We start from the raw sequence: 27,151 nt of genomic DNA on the forward strand, positions 1-27,151 counted from the left end.
ACCACTCCACAATCGAGGTGACACATGCGGTCCCCTCAGTGTTCCACTGGGAGGTATTTTGGGGGCAGCTGAGAGGGGGCTTCCAGAGGTGACGGAGAAGGTGAGACATATGAGGTCACAGAGCCACTGCCTCCCCCTTTCAAGAGAAACCACTCTGCTCTATTTATTTCAGAATCCAGAGGAAGTTGACAAAGTGTGACAGCAGCACAGCACAACATGTGGTGGCGAGTCTGCAGCTTACTGGCTTGGTTCCCCTTACAAGGTAAGGAGTTAGAGCTAAGGGTTGTTTGATGTTCGGTCAACCTAATGTTTTTGGCAAATCTACCCACCTGTCAGTCACGACTCTTACGGAGGACTGACTACAGAAGCAACCCAGGTAAATCTGCCACTTTCCATGCCCTGCTGAAATCACACATCTGAGGGATGTTACTGGATTTCTTTAATCCCTTGTTCAGTTGTTGGAGGGTCCAGAAAAGATTGGAGTATGTGTCTCTATGGGATCTGTGTTATGGCAAAATGTAACAAGCTTATTGGCTCTGTCTTTTAAAGGATATACCAGTTGAAAGAGCATCTTTTGGGATTTTAAAAACTTCCTTGCTGTATAAACCTTAGCCAAATAATTTAATTTCTCTGCAATAGTTTCCACATCTTGAAATGAAGATGGTAACAATGTTTGATCTACCAAACTCTGGATTGTTACAAGGATCAAATTTCAAATGTGAAAATACTTTGAAAATGGCACAGTGCTATTCACCTCTTAATTAGTTCAGAGATAATAACCATCCCAGTGAAAACTCTGTGCTTATTTTTTGAGTCAGTTATACTTGACATTTCATTATAATTTTCCAGTGTGATTTTTGATGCTTAATTCTAATGCAGCATGATGCTTAATTCTAATGAACATTAAAGAAAGACATAGTTACTTTGTAGTGCAGGTCAAATTATTCCTACCCAAAAGTGGGGGCAGGATGTATTATCCCAAATCTCTGATTGCAACATCTATCACTTTCTTGCAAAGAAAATGACGCATAAACAGTGTCGCTTGCTAATGGGATGTTTGGTTGTTTCCAAACATTGAATCTATAGTTATGTTCCAGGTAAGGCACTTTTCCTTCTAATCTTCATTCACCATAGAACTGCGTCTGAACAACGATATTTCAAAAAACTAAATTTCCTATTTTACATAGTACTTCAATTTCTTATTTTTTAAACTTCAATTAGTGCCTTCTTTTTTGATCCCTGTACCCTGAGGCACTTAATAAGATTCAATTTTGGTAATAAATAATAGGTTCCTCATTAAGTGGCTTGAAGAATAGTTAATATACTCAGAAAAAGTAAATTTAGATGGCTAAAATTAGAATATTTTCACTTATTCCACCATTTAAAGCCCTTAACTGACCTCACTTTTTCAGGATTCAAGTTATTCCCTTATAAAAATGCCTCGCAAATGTAATATTTTAAATAAAAACTGCAGTAATCATGTCTTAAGGTAAACCTAGGATAAATCTTTTAGGATATAAATTATTCAATTACTATTTATAAAGAAAGGAGAGGAATATATTTATTGCTTCTTACACAGTGCTGGGTACTTTATGTTATTTTTATTTATTCCTAGCAAAGAATCTGAGGGAGGTATTCATATTCCTAATTTACCTGAGAAAATTGAGGTTACAGGAAGTTAGATTACTCGCCCCAAGTTGTCACAGCTAGTAAATGGCAACATAAAAAAAAATCAGCCTGCAAAGCACATAGTAAAAGTAAGTATTATCTCAGGAAAATTTTAAGTGTGTGTGTATATGTGTGTGTGTGTTGAGTTGCAATAGAAAAAGGGTTTCTCAATGGGGATTGAAAGTGTGAAAGCCACTGATTTACACAATATGGAGGGGTCATTACTGAAAAAAATCCCAAATTGAAAACTTATCCTAAAGTCCACCCAGAAGGCGTCTATTCTCAACAGAATTGGTATTTGAGTACAAATCGCCCTCTCTAACGTCATCTTATGCCCATCACAGTTCCAAACAGGAAAAGAGCTGACCGTGTCTCTTCCTTATCAGCAAAAAGACAATATCAATCATTGGTTTGGGCAACACTATACATTGCCACCTGTTTTTAGCTAATTGTGGGATGATCCCTACACCTTCTTCTACCGTATAATTTCTATGCGTGCCAAAAACTTATAGACCAAAAAAATTAAAAATAAAGTCCCATAATCTGGCACCTGCTCTCTTTTCGGGGCTTCTACTTACAGACCCTAAAGCCGGTAAAACAATAAGAACGAAGAATTTTTCAAAACTCATCCCATTTTACACTATGGATGATGAAAATTCACCAATGTGTACCCTCCATTCTGGGAGAGTAGGATGCTGGAACCACAAGTAACAGTTGCAAATTGAGTAGGGTCTTCTTGATAATTCTTTGGACCAAGAAATAAGCCATCTAACTCACATGTTGCTGAGACAGTTTCTTTGAGATTATACTGGAAATAATTTGATTTTGACAAAGTCTAAATCATTTTCACACTTGTAATTTTCTGTATAGGTTCTATCTAAAGAATAATAATAACACTTTTTTTAATGATCTGAATGGAAGCGCATCCTGCCTGCTCACCTCATAGTAGTCATGGCAATAAGACTCTGCTTTGAGGATTAACTCATTATATGTCTCTGGTTTTAACTTAGCTCCAGTCTTTATTATTCATCATAACAAAGTTAGCATCCTATTAAAATATTTATTACTGAATATATACATTTACTCATGTTTAGCTATTAATGCGGCTAATGCTTAAAATCTGACTTTGTGCTAGCCCTGGGAATATAAGATGAATGACTAGCTAACAACTTTTTTATGACACGTTTGTCATCTATCCACAGAGACATACTTGTAACAACATCAACAAAAAACTAATGTGCTAAGTGCTTGAATAGATGTCTATTCGAAGCCTTTGGGGATCTGGAGGAGGGGAGGATCATTGAGGGTGGGGAGAGAACATATGGCCCAGTTGGCAGATTTGACGAAAGTGGTGTGATTTGAGTTGAGTCTTGAAGGAGCTAAGACAGGCATTTTAGACTGAAAATAGCATGGAGGAAGGCAAAGTGTCTCCTTCGGCCTGGAACCTCCTGGAAGCAGTATGTGGTCATTTGCCTGGAGCATCTGGAAGGGACCATCAGCAGATGGCACTGGAGGAGAGATAGGGGTTAAGTTATCTGGAATGTTGGCGTGATCATTACAGGCAATGGGAGCCATAGCAAACATTCCAGAGAAGGAATCAAATGATCAAATGTATATATTTTATGTGTAATTCTGAAGCAGATGAGGAGGATGAATTAGAGAGAGCAAAGGCTAGAAGGAGGTTACTATAATGATCCAAGAAAGAAACCATGGAGGCCTCAACTAAGGCAGTGATAGTAGTGAAAAAAAAAAAAAAAAAAAAAGAGAGAGAGAGAGAGAAACAAATTGGTTAAAGAGATGCTTTGGAGAGAGAAGAGGCTAGGGTGCCTCTCAGATGCCCAGCATGCAGTAGGGTATTACAACCCTGATGACTATAAGGAAACGCTGGATTGAAGCACATGGTGTGTCTGGGTTGAGTGTGTGTGGAGCACGGGGGACAATAGAGATGTTGAATTCAGGATCCCTGCAGGACAGACTTCTCCATTCTGGAGTTTTAAAGTTTATATTGCATGCAATAATCAGGCTCCTAAGAAAAAGGAAGAATATTTTACTCTTTCTTCAATCTGCCCTGGTGACCTATAGTAAGGTGGACACACTGCAACTCCCAAACCCTGGGGAAAACCAAGGGCTCTTACAAATGGTGCAGGTTTTATTTATGGGCTCCCTGGTAGGTGGCTGTGACTGCTGCTTGCCCTTCATCTTGAGGGTCTGTCCCGTGTGTTTTGGCATGAAGCCATTCCACGCATAGGGTAACTGGTTCCCGGGATTGGGGGTGGAGATGATGGAGAAAGTCACAGGTTCCATTTCCATATATAAACCAGTCACAATCTATAGTTCCAAATTTAACTAGTGGCCTCCTAACACATGGCCATGCATGGATGGATAAACTCGGTCATGGAGATAACGACCAAGCCCAGAAGTCAATAACCCACCAAGTAAACATGACCTACCAATAGTAAGTGGTGACCTCCTAGGACAGCCATCACAGTGATTCATTGCCAAGCTCTGCATGCCCAGTATTTGGGGGTCACGTAGGGCTTGTTTGTGGACAGAAACTCTGAAGCCCAGACAGAAGGAGCTAGCAAGTAGGCACAGGGCGCTGGGGGTCTACACTAGAAAGGCTAAGAGTAAATCAGGATATACATGTCTTTAGAGCCTGCAGGGGAGGAAGTGGTAAGCAAAGATCCCCTACACGCCATCCTGCTGACAAAGAAGGTGAAAGTCTGGCTTTAAACTTAGGTGAAAAAAAATTTTAAAGATGAGTTCCACATTAGTTTTCAGAGGCAACAAGAGGATCACAGGCAACTTTTTCTTAGAAGATGTGCCATTAAAACTTAGGTACCATGGTCCTGCTCTTCTACCCCTTAACATGACTTAGACACATGAGACCAAATTTTTAAGCACTATAGCAGAAGCAATTGTGGGTCAGTGGCTTCTCACTGGTCTATTCTTCCTTTCTACAATTTCCTGTCTCTGAGTCTACATGACAATACTGCAAGCAAAATAGGTGTATAAAGCCAAAAGCAAGATGAGGAGCCCAGCGTAGAGGAAACAACTAATCTTCTGTGCCTCAATTACAGTCCCTTCCCTTAGAAACTCAGGCATCTGTTCTTATGGTCAGATGCTGAATTCGCAACAGCAAGAGCAAACATTAATCTTGGGAGATAAAATTCTTTAACATATGTGAGAAAGCCATATTACATTTTGTTATATTTTTAAGACACTGTAAGAATTAAATGACATTATTTAATTCATAAGCATGCATCCCAAGAAAAAGACAATGATATACACACCTTTAAAATGGGAGACACTTATTCATAAACAGGCTACAGATAAATCTTGCCTCCCTGAAAGTGGGCTTTCTGTCTAGACCATCATTTTACCAGAGTAAGAATATTGGCAAAATCTCTAGTTGTCAACTCCTGGCCTGAAGGATGAAATCAGGGCACAGTGCTTAATACGAGTTGTTATTTTATTGTTTATTCATGCAGTAATGTCCCTCCTGTGTCTCAATATTCTTATTAACAACAGGAAAGCAAAAATATCTATCTATTGCCTGCATTATAATGTCATCATGAAAGCTGGCATCAAACAATTACTTTCCAGGCTTATACTATGACAGTTTCTATAAGGAATGAATTTTGGAGAAAATTCCACTGCTCTCTGGAAATTTCAGTCTGTTTGTGGGAAGCAAGATAATGCAGGAGAACTAAAGAGTAAGGCGAGAACAATAATGGAACAATGAAAGTTAGTTCAAATTCAAATGCTAGGCTCAAAAGCTGCTTAACCTTAGAAGAAATTCCATTGTCATTTCAAAGCCTCTCTACTAATATTATCCTTATTACTCATTTTGGGTTGATTTTATAGAGGAGACTATTTCCAAATGACCTACCTAAGCAGAACTCTGGCTTATGCCTCAATGCTTTTTTGAAAACAATCTCTTTTTATTGACTCCTCATTGTTCATTAAATATTGGCTGATGATATGAGTATTTTTCCACTAGGACTCAAACAAACTGTTTTCCCATGAAAGTCAATGTGAATACAATACAATAATTTTGTGTTATTACTGCCAGAGGCTAGATGGAAATTAACGACCTAGGAGTGGGACAAACTAAAAAGTCTGCACCAAAGAATTCCCAGGGCTCTCCAAAGCGCTTTTTCTAATACTTGAAATTTATTCACAAGGAAATAAACTCTCTTCTTGTTTCTCTTTTTTATTTCTTTCTCTTTAAGGTTTAAGATGATGCAGTAAATCCATCGCATTTGCTATTCATATTTTATAACACCCCCCACCCCTGCCGCCGTATTCTTCTGGTTATGGGAATGCTTTGTGCTTCCATTGATAAGAATTGTCTCATCCTAGGGAAAAAAAAATTTTTTTTTCCTTTAAAACTTGAAGAAATTACAAACTGCAATAAATGTGCCAAATCGGTAGTGAAGCCAATTTATTTTTCTATCAGCTTCTTTTTGGGGAGGATAACTTTGCAGCTGCTTAGAACCAATTGTTTCTCATCCTCTGGGCATTGTGATTTGGGGAAATGAGGCTCTTGCATTTGCCCGGGGAAAGCGCAGCAGTGGAATATTAAATCGGAAGAGATTTGAGAACATCCTCCATCTAATGGAGAATTTCTTCTGTGGGTAGGGCTTCCCTCCCCGTGAAGGGCAGCTCTGTAATTCACCAGGGCCCCATAGGGTAGGACATTCTTTCTTAGAACCAATCTGAGAGCCACAACTTGTACTTGAAGGCACAAGTCACGTGTTTTGTAAACTGAGGCCCGAAAGGCTGAGTTTTCCAGGGTTGCATTGCTTAGGTAGCCAGCATTGGTTACATGAGCTTGGACATTGACGCCCACAATGGGACCTCGACCCTCTATTCCCTTTATCTGCCAAATGAGCAAAATAATTCTTCCTTTAGAGAGTTAATTCGAAAGTTAACTATTGGTAACAGGGCCAGACACAGTGTCCAGCATATGACAGGGCAAGCGTCAAATAGATGCTGTACAGCTTTCTTCCTGACAAAACCCCACCCCTTCATTTAGACCTTCTTGAGATGTCTTTTTTTTTTTTTTTTTACTTTGGCATTCACTTTGGCATTTTTTTGTTCATTTTTAATTTTTAAATGTATGTTTATTTTTTACTTTATTGGAATAGAGTTGACTTGCAGCATTCACTTTGCTATACACCTGAAACTACAGCATTAGTTTCAGGTGTACAGCAAAGTGAATCAGTTATACATAGAAATATATCCATTGTTTTTTCCCATATAGGTTATTACAAACTGTTGAGTAGGTTTTCCTGTGCTATACAGTAGACTCCTGTTAATCACCTGTTTCACACAGTAATGTGTATATTTTTATTCTCACCCTCCCAATTCTTCCCTCCCCCCCAACGGTTTCACCTACAGTAACCATAAGAATGGTCTTGAAATCTGAGTGTGTTTTTGTTTTTTGGGGTTTTTTGGTTTTTTTGGGTTTTTTGTTGTTGTTGTTGGTTGGTTGGTTGGCTGGTTTTTTGGGTTTTGGTGTTTTTTTTTTTTTTTTTTTTTGCTTTTTAGTCCCGCACCAGCAGTATGGAAGTTCCCAGGCCAGGGGTGGAATCAGAGCTACAGCTGCCAGCCTACAGGCCTACGCCACAGCCACAGCAGCTCAGGATCCAATCCGCATCTGCAACCTACACCACATGGCAATGCAGGATCCTTAACCCACTGAGCAAGGCCAGGGATCAAAGCTGTATCCTCATGGATCCTAGTTGGGTTCGTTAACCACTGAGCCATGAAGGGAACTGCTATTTCTGTTTTATAAAGTTCCTCTGTTTATTTTTATTAGGTTCCACACCCAGGGGATACCATATGCCATCTTACTGCATGTTCACACAGAGCTTCCTCCTGTCCTCTCAATTGTCGGTGCTGATGTCTGTTTTGTTTCCCTAAGAAATGTGTACTAAATGACCAAATGATGAAGGAGTCTAAGCCCCTGCCTCAGCTCGGGGGGTATGTGGCCTGTGCCAGCCTGACTGTCGCCAATTCTCTTCCTCTGCAGAGGCCTTTCGGACCAACCACCAGGAAACCATCACTGTGGAGGAAGGCCAGAGGCTCACTCTAAACTGCTCTGTTGCTCAGACAGAGAGCACCTTCCTGCAGTGGCTGGACCCATCAGGGTTCACCATTTATTTCAATGAGCATCCTGGTAAGTGAAGGAAAAAAAAAAAATCACCACCAGCCCTCCACCTGAGGGATTTTCCAGACAGACAGGTTGGGGGGACAGAAAGCCAGCATGCGTCACCCCAGTGGTGGGCTTGGCCCCACCTACTGTGACATGTCAATCACACCCAGAAGCCTGTTCTTTGACGCACAGGGGCTTTTTTTTTTTTTTTTTTTGACAGGAAGTCTGAAATGGAAACCCCCCCAGGAAAGTGCGTAAGGGGGGCTCAAAAGACAAAGCACGTTTCCATCATCCCACCTCACCCCCATGTCACTTTTTGACTCTCAGCCACGGTGAAACCACCATGAGAGACAGGCAGCAGACTGATGGACGGGGGGGGCCTTTGTCCTCAGGCAGCCAACCCGTCACCCCACACCTGGAGACAGCTGCTTTGTTTTCCACCTGAGCAATCCAAAGTCACATCTCAAAGCCCCCTTCCAGCTGTCTTTGCTTCTCCTGTTGTTCTTAACCTCAACTCAAGATCACAGGCAATAAGAATTGACGGGACATATCACTTTTCATCTCTTCACACACTTTGAGTCCTAAATGTCTGAGATGGAAAGGGATTCTATCCTTGCCCCATTTTATTGATGTAATTGACATATAACATTGTGTTAGTTTACTGTGTACAACATAATGACATATAGGTATATTTTGGAGAATGATACCTCTGTAAGCTTAGTTAACATCTGCCGTGTCATGTAGTTACATTTTTTTTTTTCTTCTGTAGGAAGGAATTTTTAAAAGTTCATCTCTGGTTAGGATTTTATGAAACCCCCCTTCATAATGAGACCATTTTATATTTCCGTTTAATACACCTAACTGCCAAATGCTTGGAAAACTCTCCAACACAGCCAATTTCATTTCACTCTGTAAAAGTAGACCCTCTAGGGAGTGCCCGTCATGGCTCAGTGGTTAACAAATCTGACTAGCATCCATGAGGACACAGGTCCGATCCCTGGCCTCACTGAGTAGGTTAAAGATCCGGCATTGCCATGAGCTGTGGTGTAGGTCCCAGATGGGCTCAGATCCTCTGTTGCTGTGACTGTGGTGTAGGCTGGCAGCTGTAGCTCTGATTCTACCCTTAGCCTGGGAACCTCCATATGCTGCAGGTGTGGCCCTAAAAAGCAAAAATTAAAAAAAATAAAATAAAAGCAGAACCTCTACAAAATTTTTTATATGTTTTGAAAACATCATTAAATATCGATAGGTTCAATTTATTTATTTATTTATTTTTGTCTTTTTGCTATTTCTTGGGCCGTTCCCGCGGCATATGGAGGTTCCCAGGCTAGGGGTCGAATCGGAGCTGTAGCCACCGGCCTACGCCAGAGCCACAGCAACGCAGGATCCGAGCCGCGTCTGCAACCTACACCACAGCTCACGGCAACGCCAGATGGTTAACCCACTGAGCAAGGGCAGGGATCGAACCCGCAACCTCATGGTTCCTAGTCGGATTCGTTAACCACTGCGCCACGACGGGAACTGCGATAGGTTCAATTTAAAATAAATATATTATTTCAAGCTAAATCAACTATGAATACTAGATTCCCACAGAATAAGTAGCTATTAATTGCTGCTAGTTCTGAGAAGGAAACTTTAAATAGAGAGAATTCTGGTAAATTCTGCCTTCTGTTGTTTTATTTTTGTTTTGGGTAATCTGGGAGAATATGGACATTCTCAACTTTCTACAGCAGGATGCCTTGATCTAGCTTGATAGTTCTCAACTGAGGGTATTTTGTGCCCTCCAGGGTACATTTGATAATGTCTGGAGATAGTTTTGGTTGTAACTGGGGAAAGCCAAGGGGATCTGGACTCTAGGAAGTAGAGGGGTTCAAGGACACTGTGAAACCTCTCATAATGCACAGTGTAGCCCCCTCCCGACAACAAGGAGTTATGGACTCAAATATCAGCAGTGCTGGGGTTGAGAATGCCTAAATTGCAGCTCATGTAACAGCAGCGTCCCAGGACGCACCACCATTTTCCCCATTGAAAAACAACCTTCTTTGGTCATCTGCTTAAGGTATAACTGTTGAGGCTTGTTCACATTATAAATCCTAACACTAAAAGACCAAGAAGAAGAAACAAATAAAACAACTCATTTCAGGAGCCTCTTATTTGCTAAGGGACTTTGGACCCAAGATGGAAATCCCAAGTCTACATAGAATCAAGAGGAAAACTTGCTATATTGGCCAGAAGTTCCATGCCTTTTTTTTTTTTTTTTTGTCTATTCCCTAAATGCCCGGAAGGACTAAGTAATAATCTTTGTGAAACTTCAAATAATAATTAAAAATAAAAAGCACCCAGCTGGAGCAGTAAATATTAATGCATTTATCTTCCATTTTTCACATTCACTGTGACAAGACAACTTCACAAGGATCAGATTTCGAAGATATAAATCATAGTGGGACATTTTTCATAATGTAAAAGATAAATCATTTAAAATCCTTCTGTAAAGACTTGTCTTATGGCACAGTGGGTTAAGGATCCAGTGTTGTCACTGCAGCAACTTGGGTTGCTGCTGTGGTGCAGGTGTGATTGCTGGTGTGGGAACTTTCGCATGCTGCGGGCCTGGCCAAAAATAATCAAATCAAATAAAACCAAATACTCCTGCAGGAGGCTTAGGGTTCTTCATAAAGCAAATTGCTTATTTCACAGACCCCAGTATCAAAATATTTCATGTCTTAAACCAGCTTCAAGCTACTGAGAGGCATCTGGCGGGTAACATTAGAATTTGGAAGGCAACTCAATCCAAGATGGGACATTTGTCCCTTTAAAGTGTGAAAATCAAAAGCTATTCCTGTGAATAATCAATCCACCAAGAGTCTGTATTCGTCTGATACCACTCCTCATTATAGCTCTTTCTCCCTCTTCTACAGCTTTAAAAAATTCCAAATACCAGCTGCTTCATCATTCCTCCAATGAGCTCTCCATCATTGTACGGAATGTAACCCAGCAAGATGAAGGCGTGTACAAGTGTCTGCATTATAGCAGCTCTGTGAGAACAAAGGAAGTGAAAGTGATTGTGATAGGTAGGTGTCTGAAAGCCAGTAAACCCAGTCTGCAAGCAATATCCTTAGCAACATAATATATCATTTTTAAACTTAACATTCTAGTTTTTTAAAAAAATGGTGCCTACAGCCAGGCATTTCCTGGGCACCTCCGCCTTCTTTTGTTGAAAGGAAACAGAAAGGATCATTTTGAGTGGCAGGAAATGTGAATTTGTAAGCTTTGTCTTTGGCATCAACTAAATTTTCACTCCAGGGAACTAAAAGGAAAGAGAATTCATGTTGGGTGAGCTGTGCTCTGGGCCAGGTGCTGTGCTAGGCTCCAGGAAAGCAAAGATGAATTAGGGACAATCTCTGCCTGCAGGGAGTTTGCCCAGTGGTTTAGGAAAGCAAAACATGTACGTACATCAAGTAGAACCTTATGACGCGTATCCTAAAATGGAATGAATTCAGATATAAGTGCACTGGCCAATCAGCTCACATCCTCTGCAAAACAAGTTCCTCTCTTCTGTCAGGGGATAGGGTTGGCAGGTGGGAAGAGGAAGTAACAGCTCCTGATTGGTTGGGACTTGCTCAGCTCTGCAGACAGTCATTGTGCTCAGTGTTAGTCTTACTGTCTTTTGTGCTTTTGTGTGTGTGTGGCAGAACAGATCAATTAAAAACATTTCCTCTTATTGATTCCTAAATCACATAATCCCATATATCATACAAAGAATTTCTTAGACCTCTTCTTGAATTAGTAGCATGTGGTACCTTCCATAAAGTCAAGGCCTGGTGACAAATCTCTGGGGAGGATTTGCTTGCTAGGGATTTTGAGAACCAATGTGACTCAGCTTGGGGGCCATCCTCTCCCTACCGTACTAGTCAACCCCAAATCCACTCTGGCTCAGGCTGAGTGTGTGCCCTACTGGGCTCTCATAACGCCCCCGGCCTACCTCCATCATTGCACTTAACACATGGTCTTTCGATTAATAGTTTAGGGGCTGAGTCTATCACCAGACTACAGCTCCTTGAAGGACCTTCTCTTTTCCATATTTGCACTGCCAGCGTCTAACACATACTTGGATCTGACTTCATAATGTCTCGGTGGCAGACGGATGAGTAAATAAATGGGAAAGAGTGCAGTTCTGGACCAAAGTGCAAGGTAGAATAGGGAAGAGGAAGAAGTAAGCCTAACTGAAAAGTATTTCCGAGACAAGAATAAAAAGAGAAAAAAACCTGTGGGCCATTTACAAGAGAAATGCATCTTTGATACTAGGAAGGGACAAAAGTACATCCTAGACTCCTGAAAGTTTAGAGCTGAGACAGCCAATTCACAAGTCAACTGCTTTGTGTCACAGACAAGGAGACAAATACACCAAGAAGTCGCGGGAATTACCCAAGTTCTTATAGGCATTGGTGACTGAGATGGAATTAGAACTTAAGCCTCTCCTCCTCGCCTAGTGGGGTACCAGTCAAATACACTCATACATAAAACGTAAGGACTGCTGTTGTAACACAGTCTGCTTGGGAATTTCCAAAGACTAAGCACACCCTGCATGACAAATATTCTGATTACAGCCAGAGTAGATTTACAAGTATATAAAAGCCCTTTAACTCTGTTCAGAGAAAGGGCAAATGAAAAAAAAAAAAAGCCTACAATTTGGACCAGCCTGTACCATGATCCCTGCAGATAATTAGGCTCTGTGCTTTGCTGAGATATGTAGACCAGCTAATGAAGCACAGAAATAAATCCATTTTTTTTCTAGCAACTCCTGTCATGCCAATCCTAGAAGTTTCGGTTATCAGAAGGCAAGATGGAGAACATGTTATACTGAAATGCTCCACCGTGAGAAGTAAGCCCCCTCCACAGATAACCTGGCTCTTAGGAGATGACATGGAGCTCTATGGTAAGTGGAGACAGGATTCTCTTTTGTTTTCCTTCCTAGTTGTATAGCTAAGAAATTTTTAAATGTTCTGGCACCCTCTGGTGGCAGAGGGTGCCAGAAAATACCATTCAATAATTCATTAGTTCCTTTCCAGACGAATTATCCTTATAACCAGTGGATATTATGCCTCATTATTGAAAGCCTCCAACGCACATAACATAGTTATGTGTTTTTGTTTAAAACAAAGGAGGAACCTAAAAAGAAATACTTATTACGGCTTCCTAAAATTTCATAAAGTAAAAGGCACAATAGAGCTATTATCTCTGAGCATAGACTTTGCAGCAGGCATAAAAATGAAAACACAGTTAACAATACATGTAAGTGGAACAGATATGATCTTGCTCGTATATTGGAGTACTACGTCATATCCCCTCCATGACAGATAGAAGTACTTTGGTAACAAAGAATCTAAACCTTGAGCTTTTTAACTGAAGCAGGGTAACCATTTGTCATGCTTGGGAACTATATCTAGTTTGTTTACCTTTCCGCAGACACTCCATTTGATTTTACGTAGTCACAGATTCAGTCCAGCGCCAGTTCTGGACCTCTCCTTTAATTTGCTTTATTCTTTCAACTTGAGTAAGGTCTTGAGTCTTTGTGTTTCATACATCAAGCTGTCCTTCTTGTGTAACCATGACAATCTTGGGGTTTTGTTCGTTTGTTTTGTTTTTTAGCAGTGTAGGATTTATAGAAGCCTATTTACTCTGTTCATCTGCTTCTCTTTGTGACAAGGGCCAAGCATATCCCAGGCAGCTGGGGGAAGTCAGAGGGAGGTTAGAAGTCTAACAGGTTTGCCAATATGTCAAGGCCATTGGTCTCCCAGAGAACTAAACCCATCCAATAGCATTGAACAACCACTGCCTCACACACGTCTTTAAACTGCTCCATAGGTGAAACCCGCCATGAATTTGAAACCGATGGGAAGAAGTGCAATACCACCAGCACACTCAAAATCCACACGTACGGCAAAAACTCAACAGTGGACTGCATTATCCGACACAAAGGCATGCCTGGAAGAAAACTGGTAGCACCTTTCCGGTTTGAAGATTTAGGTAAGAACCACTATTGACTGTCTTTAATCATTTTAAATTTACCTTACTCTTACACTCTCAAACAAAATTAAATGGAGTAGGGAAAATCCTTCAGAGTGAGAGCATTGTCAACAAAACTTTCCTTAACAGCAAATTCCTTTGATGATTGAAATTTCTCCAACTGGGGGACAGAGCTGCAACTGTTCCAACATTGAGAAGAAGCCCAGTTGTGCAGAAAGCCTAGCCAAGCGCCATACGCAAACAGTGCCATGCTTGTTTTTGACAATGACAACAGGCCTGACTTGACCTTAAATAGTTTTATTGCAATCATGTTGTTGAGACACCAAGTGAGGCATGTTACAACTCTGTACTTGACCCCAAAGCAGATAGTATTAACTCACCTCTATCTAAACTTGTTGATAGCAAAAAGTTACTAAACACACTCACACAGTCACATTAAGTCATGATTATGCTTTATATTTACTTTGTTACAACCATTTTGCAGATTTGTAGTTTAACCATGTTAGTATGCTGAGCAGAACACCAATAATAATAATAGTAATAATAATTAAAGTACATAAGACATCAAACATTCATTGTGAAGAGAAGTTGCCTCCACTTTCAGAAAAATCTATTCTCAGATTCCTTCACCAACAGTTAAAGAAATAATTTTAAAACACCAAAAAACTTGTGGAGCCACAAAGTATCCTATAAGAAGTCGCATGAATCACACATCTCTCATTGGTAAGACTTTGACCTTCCTTACTTTATAAGGTACTTTGAAAAGCTTACTGAAGTATGAGAATTCACTCACACCAGTGAAGGAGGAAGCTGTTGGATGACAACGTAGTTGTTGAAAAAGCTCTTTATCCAATGAAATGAGTGATGATGAAAGGCACTTGTTAACAAGAACCTCACTGTGGGAAAACTGTCCTGCTGCCCGATGGGGGCTGTCACTGCAGTTAAGAGCTCCCCTCCTATTACCCCTCGCTCTCCACCGGTCCCTTTCTCATCACACCAAAAGCAGGTCCTGAGGAAGCTGCATTTAGCCGACTCAAGGACCCACAGACAGAGCTGCACTGTAATCGGACACAAACATTCTTTCCTGGATGATTCCTTCCCTCCCCAGCCTCCACCCCCATCAGTGGAAGGGAGCGTAGGGTCACGTGGGGAATGTGGGAGGGTCACCAAAGAGAAGGTGAGACTTTGTCTAAATGCTTCTGAAAGATATTCAGATGTTAATAAAAGAACCAACAATATCAAAAAATATATTTTTACTTTTTAGCAGTTGTCCAAGCCATCCACAAAAATTACTGCTGTAGAGGAAATAATAGCTTCTCCTCCTTGACAGCCATCATTCTACAAGACTCAGAATCATAGCCACAAAATGTTTCTAATAGTAATAATAGTCTAGGGAGTTCCTGTTGTGACTCAGCAGTTAACAAATCTGATTAGCATCCATGAGGATGCAGTTGGATCCCTGGCCTTGCTCAGTGGGTTAAGGATCTGGCGTTGCCGTGAGCTGTGTGTAGGTTGAAGATTTAGCTTGGATCCTGTGTTGTTGTGGCTGTGGTGTAGGTCAGCAGCCACAGTTCCAATTCGACCCCTAGCCTGGGAACCTCCATATGCTGCGGGTGCGGCCCTAAAAAGCAAAATAATAATAATAATAATTTGTCTAAGATTTGACTTTTATTTATGATCCGTCCATTATTTAGCACCTCTGCCAGATTCCCAGTACATGTCCAAAGAGCAACTACAGCTTCAGGGGTTAGTGCTTCCATTGGTCTGTGACTTCTTCTCTTTAATGAGCTCCTATATTGACAAACAGATATTAGAAACATCATGTTCGTTTGATTAGTAAAAGTTTGCTAGCTGAGACTGCTCTAGAACATATGTACTATAAAGATTCTGACTCTTTCATCTCCACACCCTGCATGGTGGGAACAAATGTTAACTTATTTATTTATTAACCTATTACATATGAAAGGAAATAGTATATTTTATGGAAAAGTACCTATATATTACAATGCCAAAAACAGTGAGAAAAACGGCATTGTTAACATTTTAAATCTCTTTAATATTGTGTTTAATAGAAAACAATTAGATTCTCATAACTTCTGCAATCTCTTGCAATATGTTGTTTTCCTTGAATTATGTATAAAAAATATTCAGCCTCAAAAAAAAATTCAGCCTTACACAGATATAAGTTGGAAAAGGGAAGATTATTTTAATAGCCCTTTCAGATAATTAGGAATAGTCTCCTTTGATGCTACACTAAAACTCGGCAAGTGGTAGTTTCTTAAAGGTTAGTTGCTCTATGGACTCCAGAACCACATCAATGAACTTTTCATAGTCTTGTTACATTAAAACCCATTGAATAAACTTGCACTTCAAATGGATCATATATCCTAGCATGATTTTGTAATATCATTCTTTGGTCATTTGGAGAGTACTGATTCATTGAGTTAGACAAACATTTCAAATGTGGGCATATTTCTATATCAAAACCACATTCATTAAGATCACTAATTTTGTCAGAAGTCTAAGTATTTGGAAGCTGTCAAGTTCACAGAGGTGGATACAGGTTTTTACAAAATTCTAGCTTGAAATGTGTCTAGAGCAACTGAGGAACTAAATTTTTTATATTATTTAACTCATTAATTTAAATGGTCAACATAGCTAATGGATACCATATTGGATAGCACATAACATGCTAACCAACTAGGGAGATAAATCATAACACACCAGTATCCACTTAATCAAAACAACATTCAGTCTACATGAATATATTTAGCAGTTTTGCTAAATAGAGGATAAATCAAATGCAAACTCTAGTGTGTGTATATATATATATTGTATTGTATATATATATATATTGTATTGTAGAGACTATTTTGTGTATATATATATATACACACACGCATGCAACTGTATATATACACTATGGTGTGTATATACACAATATATACAAAATGTATAGCATATATAATATATAACCTGTTTTGTATATAAACATATATAGTATACATTATTTTAGATCTTAATTATTGATCAATTTTATTCTATGTGTCCCCAATATTTACCGTATTATGCTCATCTTATAATTTGCTCCTAGAACTTCTATATGACTTGCCTTCAAGTTTTTCCTTCTTTTTGTTGCCAGTAGCTCTCTTTGTACCCACAGAGCTCACTTTAGCCTTATCATCTGTATTACTATTTTTCCTTTTCTCAAAGCCTTTGGCATGTGACTCGGGCATTTTTATAGTTTGCCAAATTTTTTAATGCTGGATTAATGAAACAATTTTCAAAACTACAGAAGATTCTTTGGTTAAATAAAAGGCTGAGAAACACACAGTTTTCACAAAGATACTACCCACTAGTGACATAATAGTATCAATATTTATAAATTAACAGGTACCATTTTTATAAGCTCCCTGGTTGCAGGCCTGGCCATTGACTGGTCAAATCTGTGCCAGGCTGACTTATGGAAACAATCCTATACTGCTTTATATTAGACAATAGCATTTAGTGAGCATTATGCTTAACAAATAGCCAAGTGTTGTGCTAAACATGTTATGTGAATGAAATCATTTATTCTCTCTCTCTCTCTCACACACACACACACACACACACACACACACACACACATACATTCCAAGGGGTAGATGTATTAGTATCTCTATTTTTCTGGTAAGAAAAAACTACGCATATGAGAGATTAGGCATCTTGTCCAAAACTAACTCAGCAGCAGGCAAGTAGCAGCATTGGAATTCAACCCTGTCTGAGACCAATTCTAAAACCACCTAATAAATAAGCAGGTAGATATGTGATGGGGTAGACAGACAGGTAGATGGATTGATAGGTAGATGCATACAGAGAGAGATGACGAATAGTTTTTGCCAACTACTGCTAAATGCAGCACTCCACGGAGGTCCAGCATGCTGTACTTCCATGCCAGGCAGCTTAGCAGATGGGCAATCAGCAGGATACGGATTCAAAAACCAGAGCAAGAGCCATAGAACCCAGAGTTCTGAGGTTTCTGCAAAACCTCCACAAGCGGGTAGCAGCCAAATACATTCTCCAACCTATTGTACTGGGCACAATGTGGGTAAAATTTCTCTCTGTAGTCACAGAATTTTGTTTTTCCCCTTTCCTAGTTACTGATCAACAGACAGCTTCAGATGCCTTGAGGACAAGCCCTCTATCCTCTCAAGACCCTCAGCAACCCACTAGTACCGGTAAGTGTCGAAAATATTAAAACTTAAAAAAAGAAAAGTTATGCCTCTTTGGGAAGGTCACTTTTCTGATTTTAAGTTTTAAGAACTTTTTTTCTTTTAATTTGAGTAAGACCATATGGGATTCCCTCCAAATGACTCCAGCTTTATGGTGACCTGGAAAATACCGTATCAGGAGAGTTCAGTTAGTGGGATGGGCTTCAGAGAAATTAAATCAATATCTCTCTCTCTCTCTCTCTCTCTCTCTCACACACACACACACACACACACACGCATGCACACACAACTGTGACATTTAAATTACTCTATGGTAAAAGGCAGGGTTGAATTAATTTATATGAGATTCGTTTCTTTGTTTTTCCATCTAGAACAGACAAAACACAAAATAAAGATATGGTACAACAAAGAGCAAAGACGCAGGATTTGGAGATTTGGTGGACATGGAATGACAAAATCATCCTGGAAGGCTCATCAGTTAACTTGGTTGTCAAAAACTCAGATAGTTTTTGACAACAGGATTGAACTATAAATACAGAAGAACTTAGAAAACCTGGATTATAATTCCAGTTTTTTTAGACAGTGAATCACTAGATGGTTAACTTAGGCAATGATCGTCTATGTAACTCATCTCTGTATCTTACTTAGAATAGTATCTGGCAATAGCAGGTGCTCATAAAATGCACTATGAATAAATGGATGGATGAATGAATAAATGAATGCAGTGTTAGGGTGCTTTGAGCCAGACAACCTCACCCAGAAAGACATAAATTCCTACTTGTCCTCTGTTTCAAACAGTCTCCATAAAAATTGTCATGTTGTGGAAAGTGCTTTCATAACATTATCATGTTCATAGTTCTGAGTACCAAAACACATTTTTAAAATGTTTACCTTGAATAATACTTGAAAGTAAATGTTTAGGTTATTTAAACACTGATAAATAGGTACCACACATACATACTTTTTCTGAAGGGCAACGGAAATTGAAAATATTATGAAGGGGACCAGGCAGCCACATCATTTGCTTTAACAATCCAACATGTTTAAACCTGTTTAGAATCTAGTTGTTTTTAAATTGGCGTACACCACTACTGAATAACTCAATTTTCTGCTCTGCTTTTTATATATAACATAAGGTTTAAGAAATAGTTTTTAAAATCCCTTTCGGCATTCAATCTCTACGGTTTTATTACTGTTAATAACCCATTTTCAATAGAAGAATGGGTGGTTTCATTCCCCTTGGGGTCCCCATCGTGGCGCTGTGCAATGGGCCGAAAACTAAGAGACTGCAGGGAGGGGAAAAGCCCACAGAAAAGAGGGAAGAGGAACCACAAGACCAGGAAAAGAGATCTCTTATTTTCATAATTCCCCTTACCTAGCAAAGTCATCATAGTGCACCCCACTTCTAAGGGGGAAAGCAAGTACGGATTTGAAAGACAACTGAGCCAATTTTCAACATAAACATCATGGCTTTGAGCATTTCAGAGAGTAGGTTTTCTGTCCATGAGGCTTGGGATGCCATTCTTCAGTTCATCGTCAAACTCTCTCGACTAACAAGCCTGACTCAGGAAGGAAGTGTAAAATAACATTTCAATTTTGCGTTCTGAGATTCAATACTGGCTCTGTCACTTAGTTGCTATAGGACTTTAGACAATTTTCCGAACTTCTCCAAACCTGTTTGCTCAAAGAATAATACATACCAAATGGTAAGTCTAAGGCCTGGCATAGAGTATGTGTCCAATAAACATTTACCTTTAGGAGCTCCCATCATGGTGCAGTGGAAAAAAATCCGACTAGGAACCATGAGGTTGCGGGTTCGATCCCTGGCCTCGCTCAGTGGGTTAAGGATCTGGCGTTGCCATGAGCTGTGGTATAGGTTGCAGACGCAATTCGGATCTGGCGTTGCTGTGGCTGGTGGCATAAGCTGGCAGCTACAGCTCTGATTTGACCCCTAGCCTGGAAACTGCCGTATGCCCCAGGTGGGGCCCTAAAAGGACAAAACAACAACAACAACAAACATTTACCTTTAAAATAAATAAAGAAATAAGGTAAAGTGAACCTAACCATTTGCAACTATTTTTGGACAAAGTCAGTAGTTCAAAAATGACCTTGCTTTGTTTTTTAATGAGGATCATTTAATTTGGTTTCCAAAGATGCTTTGCTATATTTGCACACATACATAACATACAACATGGGCATATATATATACATATAACATGTCTTATTTTCAAATTAGTTGCAGTAGTGGAAGAGTCTAGGACATCAGAGATTGACAAGGAAGAGGAAGAACAAACCACTCAAGGCTCTTACTTCATCACTGGTAAGTGTCCCCACCACTTATTTATCTAGAATAAACACTTGACATTTTAACCTCTTAATCAATACATCCAGTAGCCTTTTTAGGTCCTCATTTTTCTTGATCTTTCTATTGGTTAATCACTCCCTTGTTCCCTTAGTTGTCTCCCTGGCTTCCTGGACATACTCTGCTTGGTCCTGCTACTTTTGCTGACCACGCTTCTTATGTCCACTAACTAACTTCCCTTCCTCCTCTGGCTTCTTCCATGTAAAATGGATGTTACTTCACTATCCTCAGTCATTGCCTTAAGTTTTCTTTTTCTTCTTCTTCTTCTTTTTTTTTTTTTTTTAGGACTGAACCTGGGACATATGAGATTTCCCATGCTAGACAGCCAATTGGAGCTGCATGTGTGACTTATGCCACAGCTTGGGGCAACGCCAGATCCTTAATCCACTGAGCCTGGCCAGGGATCAAACCCACATGCTCGTGGACACTGTCAGATTCTTAACCCACTGAGCCAAAATGGGAACTCCTATTTCCTTAAATTTTCTTTTGCTTAATTAGGGCCACACGTGTGGAATATGTAGCATATGTCCCAGGCTAGGGGGCGAATCAGAGCTGCATCTGCCGGCCTACATCACAGCCACAGCAATGCAGGATCCAAGCCGTGTCTGTGACCTATACCACAGCTCATGGCAATGCTGGATCCTTAACCTACTGAGGGAGGCCAAGGATCAAACTCACATCCTCAAGGCTACCAGTTGGGCTCATCACCACTGAGCCACAATAGGACCTCCTTTCCTTGATTCTTAAAGAGTTTCCTCATCCCCAAGATTGTCTGTGTGGCACCTGGCAGATTTCCATACCTGTATTTGTAGGACATTCTCCTGGGCGTTAGTCCTGTTTCATTCCATTTCCCAAACATCTCTGGCTGAACTTCCTGCCATCCCCTCAAACTCAACATGGCTTAAAATGAAATAGCACCTTTTCTCACAAAATCAGCCTGTCCAAAGCATCACACTCAAACCTTTGGTGTCGTCTTCTCTCCTGTATATGTGTGTGAGTGTATAGCTACACACATATAAAATCAGTAGGTTTCTAAGGACTCTCCAGTCTTCTCTTTTAGGTATTTTGTCCACTGTCTCTGCCACTTCCCTGATCCAGACTCTCATCACGTCCTGCATGAAGTGCTGTAACTTTCGTTTCTCCTCTGGTCCATTTTCAGCACCTTCCTCTCAAAGCAGCCTTCTGCACTCTTGACGCCTACGTCCACAGAACCTCTTTGGCTCACAGTCTACAACACAGAGCCTGAGCCTTAAACCTTCATAAGGTCCACGCTACCATCCATCAGTGCTGTCCTGTCTCTATAAAGTCCTGACCAGGTTACACATATTTTTCCAAAAACACCCCATTTTGATTGCCCTGCCCCTGTTTGCCCCAACTGCCCCGATGAAAGGAAAGGCCATGCCCCTCCTCTCCTCACCCCTCCTTCAAGGCCAATATCCTTACTGAAAACTTTCCTGACCACCTCAGACACCACTCCTACCTGGGAGTCCCTGAACACAACATTGTATTAGCACATGAGGGCCTAGAAGCAGCATAGATATCTTACTTCTGTTTGTTTTTATTAATGTGTTTGTTTACCCGTAGAGAGAACTTCTCCCTAAATCACAGGGACCGGGCTTTACGGAGCTGCAAGCACAATGTTCTACACGTAGCTGACACCCCTTGGTGGCTTGTTAGTTGAGATGAAGGGGACCATGAATGACATTTAGCAAAATTAGAGCCCAGGGAATCAGAATTCTAGAAAGACCTTTAAGAGCTCATGTGGTTTATCTCCAAATGCCTTCATGTAGGACCATGTTTTACCCTAGCCAAGATTAGTGAAATTTCCTTTTATTTGCATAGTTTCACAAACTCCTTCACCACCTCTCTTGCTATTTAACTACACCTTGCTAAAATTCCTTCCTTACAGCTAATCTGAACCCCCCAATTATAATTTAAGCCAATATTCTTGCTTGTTTCCTCTAGAAGTGATAAAGAACTGGTTTGATGTCCATGTCACTTTTGGAATCCTCCAACAAAACTGCTCTGTTTGTTTGTGTCTCTGGTTATTTGTTTTCACAGAATAAATAATACGAGCCTATTTGCCTTTGGGGTACATCTGCCCCTCATCTTTTCATCTCAGCTATTAGCCCACACTCTATTTTGCAAACACTGTGTATATTCTTCAATGACCAAAAAAAAAAAAAAACACCAAGAACGACCCCTCCAATGGTCTAAAATTCTTTCATTTTCTTTCTAGAAGCAAATCGTCAGTACGTGGAGTTGACGAGGAAGAAGAGCGGCATCTTGCTGCTGACTCTGGTGTCCTTCCTCATCTTCATACTCTTCATCATCGTCCAGCTCTTCATCATGAAGCTGCGGAAAGCACACGTGATTTGGAAGAAAGGTGAGCCCGCAGAGAGCCTGATGGAGGCTACGAGGTGCTGAAACAACTGGCCGGCACAAAGGGAAATCCTGTCCATGAAAGCTGTTCAGTTTGATGCTGTACCATCTTTTTGATGAGCACTATCATTCAAATAAGCAGTTGTTTGTTTTGCAGTAAAGCCAGGATGAAACTCTCCAGGAACTGTAGTCAAAGCTTGCATGACCGAGAGACACTAGAGCAGCTCTGGGAATTGGCATTAACTGTAGACACCTCTATCCACAATAGGATATCAAATAGAGAGCACATTCAATTATTCATTCAATAACCATTTCTTGTGCACCTACTGTGTGCCAGGCAGTGTTCCAACCATGTGGCCATTAGGGACACAGCTGTCAGCAAGGCAGACCAAGTCCGTCCTCTCAAGGAGTTCCTATTCTAGGAATGGTCAACCAAAGGTTGAATATAATAGACTGTTTGGGACCCATTCTTACTCTGAAAGAATGCCCTCTGTCTCTGTTAAACATAACATGTTAGTAATTTTTCCTAACCGTTCATTTAAAAGTTAGCATTGGAGTAAGTTCCCTTGTGGTGCAGTGGGTTAAGGATCTGGCATTGCCACAGCTGTGGCACAGGCCACAACTATGGTTCAGGTTTGATCCCTTTTGAGCATGGCAACTAGAAAACTGTAAATTACACATGTGACTTGCATTATGGTGCTCTTGGACATTGCTGATTTAGTCGCATATGGCTTGAATACCCCCCGTGATGGAGAATTCATTATATCCCATGGCAAAATACTACATCTTTGAATTGCTCTGACCATCTTAAAAATATCACTTCTCCTAGTTCAATGTCAGATATTCAGATGGACTAACGTTTTCATCATAAATAGATGGAGATGCAGGGACTGGCTTTCCAGCTATACCCACATGATAGGCAAATGCTATAGTCTTGTTTTGAAATCGCCCATTGATGTTTTGCCCCCATGGTTCTATTCTTTCTTTCTTTTTCTTTTTTTTTTTTCTGTATTTTTGCCATTTCTTGGGCCACTCTCATGGCATATGGATGTTCCCAGGCTAGGGGTCTAATTGGAGCTGTAGCCACCGGCCTATGCCACAGCCACAGCCACATGGGATCCAAGCTGCGTCTGCAACCTATACCACAGCTCATGGCAACTCCAGATCTTTAACCCACTGAGCAAGGCCACGGATGAAACCTGCAACCTCATGGTTCCTAGTCCGATTTGTTAACCACTGTGCCACGACGGGAACTCCACCCCCACCCCCCCCCCATGGTTCTTTAAGGACTATTAGAATTGTTTCTTCCCAAGAGACAACACTTGATTCTAATCTGCTTTCATTTGACTTCCTCTTCTACAATTCTTATGCTGCCTGGCACATTGTCTGCTGGAGTCACAGTAAAGAATCAAAAACAATTTGTTGAATGAATGAGGACATGAGTTACGGGGGAGGGAGTGACAAATCTACTATTGTATAAAAACAGGTATGATCTTATCTCTTGGAGTAGAACATGATGGAAGATAGTATGAGAAAAAGAATGTGTATATAAATACATATATGACTGCGTCGCTACCCTGTACAGTGGAAATTGACAAAACGCTGTAAATCAACTATACTCTGCTGAAATTTTTTTTAAAGTATGATCTTATTCAAACATACATTTCTAAACACAGATGATGTCTGTAGCACCAGAAATCAATAACTGTTTTCCCTTCTTACAGAAAATGAAATTTCAGAATACACTCTAGAAAGTTACAGATCGAGGTCAAATAATGAAGAAACATCTTCCCAAGAGAAAAATGGCCACAGTAAGTCAACATATGTGACCTGATGTTTGAAAAGTGAGGTTCATTAATGTATTGCCTTGAATTGGGAGGGTAAAAATCAAAGTTTGATTTTTAGCACTAGAAAAATCAAATCATCTCATCATCCTGAAGAACTCAAGGAAATACAACTTGAGCAAAAAAGTTAAGTTCACATAGCTGAAGGCATGCCCCTTTGGGACGCCATCCCTGAGGCCTCGCTGTCACACACAGATACACCCTGGGCTGTGTGTCCCTCCTGTCCTGTGTACACCTTTACCAATGAAGCACTTCCCACACCAGACTGTCCTTTTTGGTGTGCTAATCTAAGTACCATAATACATTTCCCAGTGGTGAGCAACTGGATCTGTTCTATTTACATCCCCAGATCATAAAACAGGACTTGGCACAAATGGAGTGTTTGAAAATTGGTATTGAATAAATGAATATAGGGCTGACCTAATTCAAGTAGAAATGTTTTGGGTCTTTCAGATGATTTCATTGCAATTCCTCAAGTAAAATATGTAAAGGAAATGAAAAGAGGAGTCTAAAAGGAGACTCTGTGTGTGTGTGTGTGTGCGTGCACATGCGTGCGTGTGAGTGTTCTTGACAAAGATCCAGAGACAGAAGCTAGAACTATAGCAAAGCAAGAATCTTATACCTTCCAACCATCATTTCCTCTATGCAAATTAACTTATTCCACTGGCCAAAGGTTGCAAGAAAATGCCATGAGCTCTGTCACTAGTTTCTATTGGTTTTATTGAGGTTTTGTAGGAAGCATGTCTTTTACAACACCTCTGCCTTTTTTTCTTTTTGGGTTTTGACCTAGTAGGGTGTGAAATGGAAAGAAAGAATAGCTGTAGTAGCAGGAAGGGGGGCACAAGTGAGCTGTGTGAGAACTGGGGGTGGGAGGGAAAATGTGTGTTAGCTGCCTACAGGTGGTTGTATTACAGGACGTATTTCTTTAACATCCATCTCCTCCCACCACCTGCAGTGAGGAGACTGATGTCAGCATAAAATGTCATTGGGGTTATTTCCTCTGCTGATTCTCCCAGGCAAGGGGAACAGAACAGGGGAGTAGAATTATAACTTTTAGCAGGAAAAGAAAACCCCCCAGCTCAGCTGCTGAACAAGCAGAAGCCCTAGCGATTCACCTCTAAGAAAATTTTAAATGAGCATCTGCACACAGGACTCCCCAGAGTCTGTCCTCCTAGAAAGGTCTGTCCCCCAATCCCCCACCCCCGCCCCACCCAGGGTGGGGGCCTGCCACAGCTTCAGGAGGTTGCACTTTCTCCTGGGCTCTGACCCCCACTTCCATCCTCCATCCCTCACTGCCCTCAAATCCAGCATCTCAACTCTGTTGCATTTGCTCACTTAAAAGGAATCTTCTGGCTCTGTCTCCAGTCACCATGTACAGAGCTTGCATGGGCTTTCAGTGGGCTGCTCCACCCTCTCTAAACCCTGTGACATTTAGTGTGAAATTATGCTAAATTTTTTTTTTTTTTGTCTAGCAACACACATGTTGTTTGATGGCGGAGATGCCCACATATTTAATTTCAGGTTCACGAGCATATTGTTTACATAAGAAGACTTCTTAAAAATTATCCTATGACCAGGCATTCAAGTCCATTTATACACATCAGTGAATTTCAGATTCAGTTTTTAAAGACACTAACACATGGCCCTATAAATACCACGTGCGATCAGTATGTTTCAAGTAAATGGGTACAATGCCATTTAAACTAAATGTTCTTGTTCGACATGTCTTTCTTTCAGCTTGCCACTCAAAGAGCTGCATGAACTATATCACACAACTGTACTCAGAAGCAAAAACAAAGACGAAGGGAAAAGCACAAGCTTCAAAATTGAAAGGAGAGCCCACTCCTATGCCAGAGAGCATCGTGTAGTGCTCCTTGCAAGAGAAAATGCACTTTCAAGGCAGCCTCATCATCATTAAAGTGGAGCAGGCTGTGGGAAGGAACATAATTACTGTAACATGACAAATGTACTTTGAGTGCAATGCAAGGTCGTTGGCGTCCTCTGACAACAGTCTGCCTCCGTCTTAGAGGAACAGATGAGAACTAACCCACGGACATAAAGTTTTATAGTTTAAAAGAAAAAGAAAGAAAGAACTTATTATGTCTGACACTACTTCCGAGGTGGAGGATTCTGCTAAGCTTTGGGATCGGGGTCCATGTGACCAGCTAACATCTTGCTATAAAGGCAACAAGAGATTTTAGATGCTGGGCTCTAGTCAAACTACTTAAAAAATTTTTTTTTAATCTTTCTTTCTGGTTTCCAAATAAAGAACTTTGGGATGAAAAGGACCTGAAGAATGTCTCTAAACCTAGGAGCTCACTTTGAAGGAGAACTTTAAGAAGCTGGAGCCAGGAGTTCCCATTGTGGTTCAACCCATAAATGAACACAACCAGTATCCATGAGGATGCAGATTTGATCCCTGGCCTCACTCAGTGGGTTAAGGATCCAGGCATTGCCATGAGCTACAGTGTAGGTCACAGATGCAGCTTGGATCCGG

The 27,151-nt window shown here is 40.5% G+C and overlaps 1 protein-coding gene across 4 annotated transcripts; it reads left to right on the plus strand.

Annotated features, from left to right (window-relative positions):
- On the plus strand, positions 1–26,939 carry CRTAM (cytotoxic and regulatory T cell molecule). 4 transcript variants are annotated; one of them, XM_047753578.1, is made up of 10 exons: positions 1–262; positions 7,709–7,855; positions 10,747–10,899; positions 12,624–12,764; positions 13,694–13,855; positions 17,992–18,072; positions 20,303–20,386; positions 22,668–22,814; positions 24,535–24,621; positions 26,392–26,939. In XM_047753578.1, the coding sequence occupies exons 1-10, from the start codon at positions 217–219 to the stop codon at positions 26,520–26,522; spliced, it is 1,179 nt and encodes a 392-aa protein (XP_047609534.1). In that variant the 5' UTR covers positions 1–216; the 3' UTR covers positions 26,523–26,939. The 4 variants fall into 4 exon arrangements, with proteins under 4 accessions (XP_047609534.1, XP_047609533.1, XP_047609535.1 ...); XM_047753577.1 differs by lacking the exon at positions 1–262 and adding an exon at positions 282–376; XM_047753579.1 differs by lacking the exons at positions 1–262; positions 12,624–12,764 and adding an exon at positions 282–376.
- The last annotated feature ends 212 nt before the right edge of the window (positions 26,940–27,151 follow it).

Source organism: Phacochoerus africanus, chromosome 11 (genome assembly GCF_016906955.1).
Source record: "Phacochoerus africanus isolate WHEZ1 chromosome 11, ROS_Pafr_v1, whole genome shotgun sequence".
Classification (NCBI taxonomy): Eukaryota; Metazoa; Chordata; class Mammalia; order Artiodactyla; family Suidae; genus Phacochoerus; species Phacochoerus africanus.

What these genes read in the sequence shown, in the direction of transcription:
- CRTAM (XM_047753577.1), top strand. Translation starts at nt 307, where the DNA reads ATGTTTTTGGCAAATCTACCCACCTGTCAGTCACGACTCTTACGGAGG. An exon ending in TTATTTCAATGAGCATCCTG is followed by an intron (nt 7,856 to 10,746) that starts GTAAGTGAAGGA and finishes CCTCTTCTACAG; the next exon opens with CTTTAAAAAATTCCAAATAC. An exon ending in CCAAGAGAAAAATGGCCACA is followed by an intron (nt 24,622 to 26,391) that starts GTAAGTCAACAT and finishes TCTTTCTTTCAG; the next exon opens with CTTGCCACTCAAAGAGCTGC.